The 6,166-nt window shown below is 51.9% G+C and overlaps 2 protein-coding genes across 2 annotated transcripts in view; one reads left to right on the top strand and one right to left on the bottom strand.

Moving 5' to 3' along the window:
- Epor (erythropoietin receptor) overlaps positions 1 to 134 on the top strand; it is a 6,569-nt gene extending 6,435 nt beyond the window's left edge. Inside the window, exon 9 of the mRNA XM_010635052.2 lies at positions 14 to 134. Coding sequence (XP_010633354.1) covers positions 14 to 134 — 121 coding nt within the window. The remainder of the gene's footprint in view (positions 1 to 13) is intronic.
- A 1,319-nt stretch (positions 135 to 1,453) lies between these two features.
- On the bottom strand, positions 1,454 to 3,685 carry Swsap1 (SWIM-type zinc finger 7 associated protein 1). Its single transcript, XM_010634733.2, has 2 exons — positions 3,417 to 3,685; positions 1,454 to 2,341 (listed from the first exon to the last, which is right to left on the bottom strand). The coding sequence occupies exons 1-2, from the start codon at positions 3,663 to 3,665 to the stop codon at positions 1,745 to 1,747; spliced, it is 846 nt and encodes a 281-aa protein (XP_010633035.1). The 5' UTR covers positions 3,666 to 3,685; the 3' UTR covers positions 1,454 to 1,744.
- Positions 3,686 to 6,166: the final 2,481 nt, after the last annotated feature.

Raw genomic sequence — 6,166 nt, 5'->3', positions numbered from 1 at the left:
CGGCTGACTACAGCTCGGGGGACTCTCAGGGAGCCCAGGGGGGCTCATCCGAGGACACCTACTCCAACCCCTATGAGAACAGCCTCGCCCCTGCCCCTGGGCCCCTCACCCCCAGCTACGTGGCCTGCTCTTAGGACCCTGGCCCGAGACTGGTGGACGGAGGGGGGGGGCCACCCTGAGCACTGATGAGCTTAGCCATTGACCCAAGCCAGCCTGCTCAGGAAGCCACCAGCCTGCAGTATTTGAAAATATGTATAGTTTTCCTTTTGTGTGTGTGTATAAATTTATATATAGGCTTTTCTACCATGATATTTACAAACACCCCAGAAACCCCATCTTTCCCTGTGCCCAAGCCACAGGGACAACAGTTAAACTCCTTGAGTTCAGCCTGAAATTCTGGACCTGCAAACCTAAATACGAACCCTAATACAATAAACCAGTACCTGTCATATGAGCCTGCCCCCCAAGCAGCATTTATATCTCAGTGACGTAACCCATGAAGTAGTTTCTCTTTGTATCTCAGTTCCAGCAGGTAGGTAGACATCTTGGGCTGACTCCACGGCCCAAACTCTCTCTCTCTTAGGCCCTTAGTTGGCTCAGCATCCTGCTAATTATGCAATGAAGGGTGGTAGCAAGAAGGCTATCTTTTCTTTTTTCTTATTCTTTGGCTTTTTGAGACAGGGTCTCACTCTGTAGTTGAGCCTGACCTGAACTCACTATGTAGCCCAGGCTGGTCTCGAACTCACAGCGATCCTCCTGCCTCAGCCTCCTGAGTGCTGGGATGACAGGCGTGTGACACCACGCCCAGCTAGGGTTGTCTTTTCTTGCACATTTGATTGGCCAGAAAGTCATGTGACCTCAACTAGATTTAAGAGATGCTAGGAAATGTCATTTACTTGAACACTCAGGGGGAAGAAACCTGTTTTAAGAGCATCTAGCTGGTCTTTCCTTAAGGATGACAATAACTCATATGGCTTTATCATGAATCAGGCTGTACTTTAAGCAAGTACTGTGTTGGCACAGCATGCCTGTCATCCCAGCACTCAGGAGGCTGAGGCAGGAGGATCACTTCAAGTTCAAGGCCAGCCTGAACTGCAGCGTGAGAAAAAAAGCACTGTGTTAACACCAAGTACTATCATATGATTTGGTGGCAGTTCTGGTTTAACTGCTTTGTAAAAGTCTGGCATAAACTAAGAAAGCTGAACACACGCACACCTTATGCAACAGCAATTCTATCTCCAAGTATATATCCTAAGAGTAGATATGCACCAGGACACAAGTGCAAAAATACTTAAGAACATTAAGTAAGAGAATCTGTGAATAAATTGAGGTACAAACACCCATGGAATAATATGCCACAGGGAAAAAGCAATTAAACTAGAACTTGGCTGAAGGTCAGTAACAGTGCAGATAGCAAAGAAGGCAGGAGAAAAGCCTCAGAATATCATATTTATTTATTTGTGGTACCAGGGATTGAACTCGGGACCTTGCGCTTACAAGGCAGGCAGAGGAAACACTGAGGTAGATACCCGGCCCCAGAATATATTTATAACAAAACTTTCTATATAGTTCAAAACAGTAAAAAAAGAAAAAAACAAAAATTGCTTGGGCATAATATGAATACAATGATTCAAGTTTTGTTTTTGTTGTGCTGGGGATGGAACCCAGGGCCTCACATAAGCAAGCACACACCCCTGAGCTGTACCCCACCCCGATAATGCTAGCTTTTAAGGAGAAGAGCACTCTATTCCTTAGGTCTTGGTGCTGCATCTGTCCCTGAGAGAGAAGTATTCCAGCCAGGGGAAACCGAGGCAGAGAGAGGCTGCCCCCTGCAGCTCAGAGCTGACCCCCTAGAGATTGAACTCTTGTGGAGGCTGGGCTCCCTCGTCTGGGGGGGCCATGGGGTGATGGTCATCTCTCCATCCGGGTGGAAAGTCACCCCCCACTCTGCCCTGGGGCCCGGACCACCTGGCTCCAGGCAAACTCGGAAGCTGTGCTCTCCCGGGCCTGCTGCGTCTGCCTGCAGCCAGCACGGTGCCGGGAAATAGCGCTGGAGCAGTGCCCGCTGCAGGGTCTCCCCGCTGTCCGCTTCCTCCCGGGTCTGCAGGGCCACCAGGAGCCCACAGTGCCGGCTGGGCCCAGCTCGGTGGCCGAAGTAAGCAGCTGTATCCAGAAGCAAGGCGGCCAGGTAGGCGACCTCCTGGCAGCCCGGGTCCTCCGCTAGGTACTCCTCCAGGCTGTCCAGCAGCACAAGAGAGGGCACGGGCCCAGTGGCCTCATGGGCAGAGCACAGGAGCCGAAGCAGCTCTCGCGTGGAGGGCGGGTACTGGAAGCGAATCTTCTGTAAGATTCAGGAAGAACAAAAAGGCCACATTCAATGCAGCACCTAGACGCCACACGTGGCAGCTCTGCCCCTACTCCCTGCCACACTGCTACTGGGGCTCGAACCCAGGGCCCTTACAGTGAGTTCCATCCCCAGCCCTTCTCATTTTTATTTATTCTTTTTTTTTTTTTGAGACAGGGTCTCACTATGTAGTTGAGACTGACCTGGAACTCACTATGCAGCCCCGGCTGGTCTCGAACTCACAGCGATCCTCCTGCCTCAGCCTCCCGAGTGCTGCGATGACAGGCGTGCGCCACCACGCCCGGCTAACAAATAGGTTCTGTAATATGTATACCTAGTATTATTTTTTTATTTTGGTACCGGGGATCGAACTCAGGACCTTGCACTTGCAAGGCAAGTGGCAGGAGCACTGAGCTAATCCCTGGCCCTCATTTGCATTTTTTATTCTGAATCAGAATCTTGCTAAATTACTAAGTTGCCTAGACTGGGCTTGATCTTGCGATCCTTCTGCCTCAGCCTCCCAGGGTGCTGGGACTGCAGACCTGGGTTACCGGACCCGGCTCAAGCCCAGCTTCTTTGCATACTTTCCCAGACTAGGCTCTGAGTCCGTACACAGGTGGCTTCAGGAGGAAACAGCGGCTCAGAACGGTAAATATTCTACTCACACCTGTTTTTCCGGCACTTATGACTGACGTGTAGACTGAGGGCCAGCCTTATTTTTTATTCCCCCTCTAAATAGGTCAACGTTTCCACGGAAAGCCTGCTCCCAGCATTTTCAACCTGACCTCGGCCCCGACTGTGGTTCCACTGAAACCCACTCCAGGCCCGGCTAGATCCATGTTTAGTTCCGCCCCTTGCTTACTGCCTAACGCCGCCCGCGATTGGGTGGTGTTTCAGTCAATCTTAGCTAAATTCTGCACGATCCCGCCCCTCGCGTATTCCCAACTCCACTCAGTCAAGCTGCTCAGAATTGCTCTTCCACCGTCCCCGCCATTGGCCGACCTGCCTGTCACTCAAACTGACCCGCCCCTTCCCCGGCGAGTCTACTTCTAGTCCCGCCCCACTGTTATACCTGGAGCCGCAAAGGGTCGAGTGTCCCTGCGACACCGCGGGGCAGGTTTTGAAGAGGCCTCCGAGTTAGGAAGAGGATAGGACCTCGACCCTCTCCTGCTGCTTCCAGGGCCGCCGCAAATAGCAGCGTTGTCTTTCCAGAACCTGGAGGGCCGAGCAGCAGTAAAGGCGGTCCCGCCTCAGCCGCGTCCGCCTCCCCAGTCTCGACCGCGCTACACCGACTTAACACTCGCCTCAGCGTCTCCGCCATTCGTAAAGTACCACTGTCCAATAGGTGACGCGTTCCCAGTTTTAATCCCGCCCAAGCAGAGACTTCATTGGCTATAGTTGGTTTAGCTTCTCTATTGGCCATGGGAGCTGTCCATCAAAATTAGAGCTCACCGGCTCCACCCCTGGTGAACAGGAAAAGAACCTTAGTCTGAGCGTGCGGGTTGGGGGTGGGTGAAGAAGATAAGAGCTTCTTTTGAGGAAGTGTGAATGGCAGGAAAGCATGAATACTTTTTTTTGGTCAGTTAATCAGCTAATCGAACAAGTATAAAAGGCTTGAGAGTTGGAGGGAGCAAGCCCAGATCATTGACTTAGTGAAGTCTCCTAGCCTCAGTTTACTCGCGGACCCTCCTTCCTCACGGGCTTGGGGGCTTTTTTTTTTTTTTTTTCGGAACCGGGGATCGAATTCAGGACCTTGCGCTTCCGAGGCAGGCAGCACCACCACTGAGCTAAATCCCCAGCCCTTGGTTGGTTTTTTGAGACAGGGTCTCGCTGTGTAGGCTGGCGTTGAACTCTGGATCCTGCTGCCTCAGCCTTCTGAATGCTAGGGTTACAGGCTTGGGCCACTAAGCCTGGCGAATAGCCTGGGGGCTCCTGGAATCTCACTTGTGCTAAAGGGAGGGTGAACTGAAGCCAAGAAAGGAGGCAGGAGAGACAAAAAGGGGCTGGAAGACGGAAGGACAAATACAGCATGGACTTGGTTTGCCTTATTTACTTGTGCCTCCCCAGGGCTCAGAACGGGCACATTGGAGTTTCTAAAACACATTCTTGGTAAATCTGATGGAAGGAAATATTGTTGAGCAACCGCAGGAAAGGGAGAAACAAGGTGAATATTCATGATCACTAGCTGAGTGTCCTCACCCAGACGTCCCCCCCGAGCTGCCACTCAGGCCTGTGTTGCCCTGGCAACCTTGTCTCCTGGTAACTTCAAAGTGGTGCCGTTGCTTGGAGATCCAGGGGTAGGGCGGGACTGTGATTTCCTGGGCTTCCTCTCTCCCTCTGGGGCCAGAATACCGTTCAACAACAATCTGCATACACCCACTCACACAGCTGGGCACCCGTCCACGCACACACACACACACACACACACACACACACAGGCGAAGCCATGACATCTCTCTCTCTCTCATTCTCGCAGCTCTACCCTACCCTGACACAAAGCACCCTCATACACCCTGTCCTACATTTCTTTGAGACACTCACACCGCGCTGTCCCAAAAAAGTCTTTGCGCCAGCAGATACCCAATGTCACATTGCAACTCCCTGAGTGCACGAGCACCGAGGAGTGACACACAGCACGCACTGGGGTGCACAGGGCCACGCCACGCACAGTCCCACCACAGGCCCTTTGCACTTGTTTCTTTGCCTCAGCAGGCAGCTTGCACGTAACACTTAAACCCCACTGGGGTCTCTGGCGGAGCATCACCTGCTGAGAAAGACTCTCCTTCACCACGTGGCCCAAACTGCCACACAGCGTCTCGCCAGGTTGCCGGGACTGGCGCTGCGCTCCTAGGCTCCAGCAACTCTCCTGCCTCCTAAGTAGCAGGGACCACAGGTGTGACGCACAGCACCCAGCTTAGCCTGTGCTCTTTGATGATCTCTCTTCAGATATCAGTGTCAGCATTGGCGTCAACATTATTTTTGTTTGTTGGTTGGTTGGTTGCTATTTTGAGACAGGGTCTCACTATGTAGTCGAGTGCTACCGACCGTAGGGGAGCAAAGACTGGATTTCACAAGGAGAACAGGGATCTTCAGAAAGGTGGGAGCAGGTTCGGCGGCGACAGTCAGAAACCACACAGCACTGAGTAGTGAGGGTAGTAGCTGCTGCAATTTTATTTCTAACTCTAGGTGTATATATACTAGTTTCAAGGGCACACCTCAAGAGTGATTCCAGTCACAGGCAGGCATGAGAAAGATAGACAATAGTACTGTAAAAGCTAAGACCACAAGGTCAAGGTGAGACCACACCTATATACAATCACAAAAGCTAAGCACACTAAGTCAAGGTAAGACCACACCTATACGCAGTCAGAAGGGGAAGTTTGTAAAACAAAGGACTGGCTTCAGCATGTCACCTTCAGGATCACCTTCAGGACTTCACAGTCCAGGGCTCAGGGTCAGCACTTTGGCCGCCCGTCCTCTTGTGCCCCGACACCTCCCCATCTCTAGGAACATCTAATTGTTCCTGCCCTTTCCTGGGCCCAGAATACAATTCTACAGATAATGAACAAATAGTAATAAAGACAAAATAGAACAGAATTATAAATGAACCCAATGTCCCCAAACTGCAGGCAGAGAGGCCAGCTATTCTCTCCACGGCTGACTTCGCATGCGGTGTGTGCCAAGGACTTCCAGGAGGCTTAACCCCGTGGGGACGATACCTCGGGTCTGGTTTCTGCCAGGTGACCGGCATTGTCACGCAGACTCCGCTGGAGTGGTCGTGGCAGTGAGGGATTAGGATCTCTGATATGGGATCAGTAGAAA

Source organism: Fukomys damarensis, unplaced genomic scaffold (genome assembly GCF_012274545.1).
Source record: "Fukomys damarensis isolate Sample0158 unplaced genomic scaffold, DMR_v1.0_HiC HiC_scaffold_37, whole genome shotgun sequence".
NCBI lineage: Eukaryota > Metazoa > Chordata > Mammalia > Rodentia > Bathyergidae > Fukomys > Fukomys damarensis.
The sequence above is the reverse complement of the archived record's forward strand: the minus strand, read 5'-3'. Positions and strand labels throughout refer to the sequence as shown.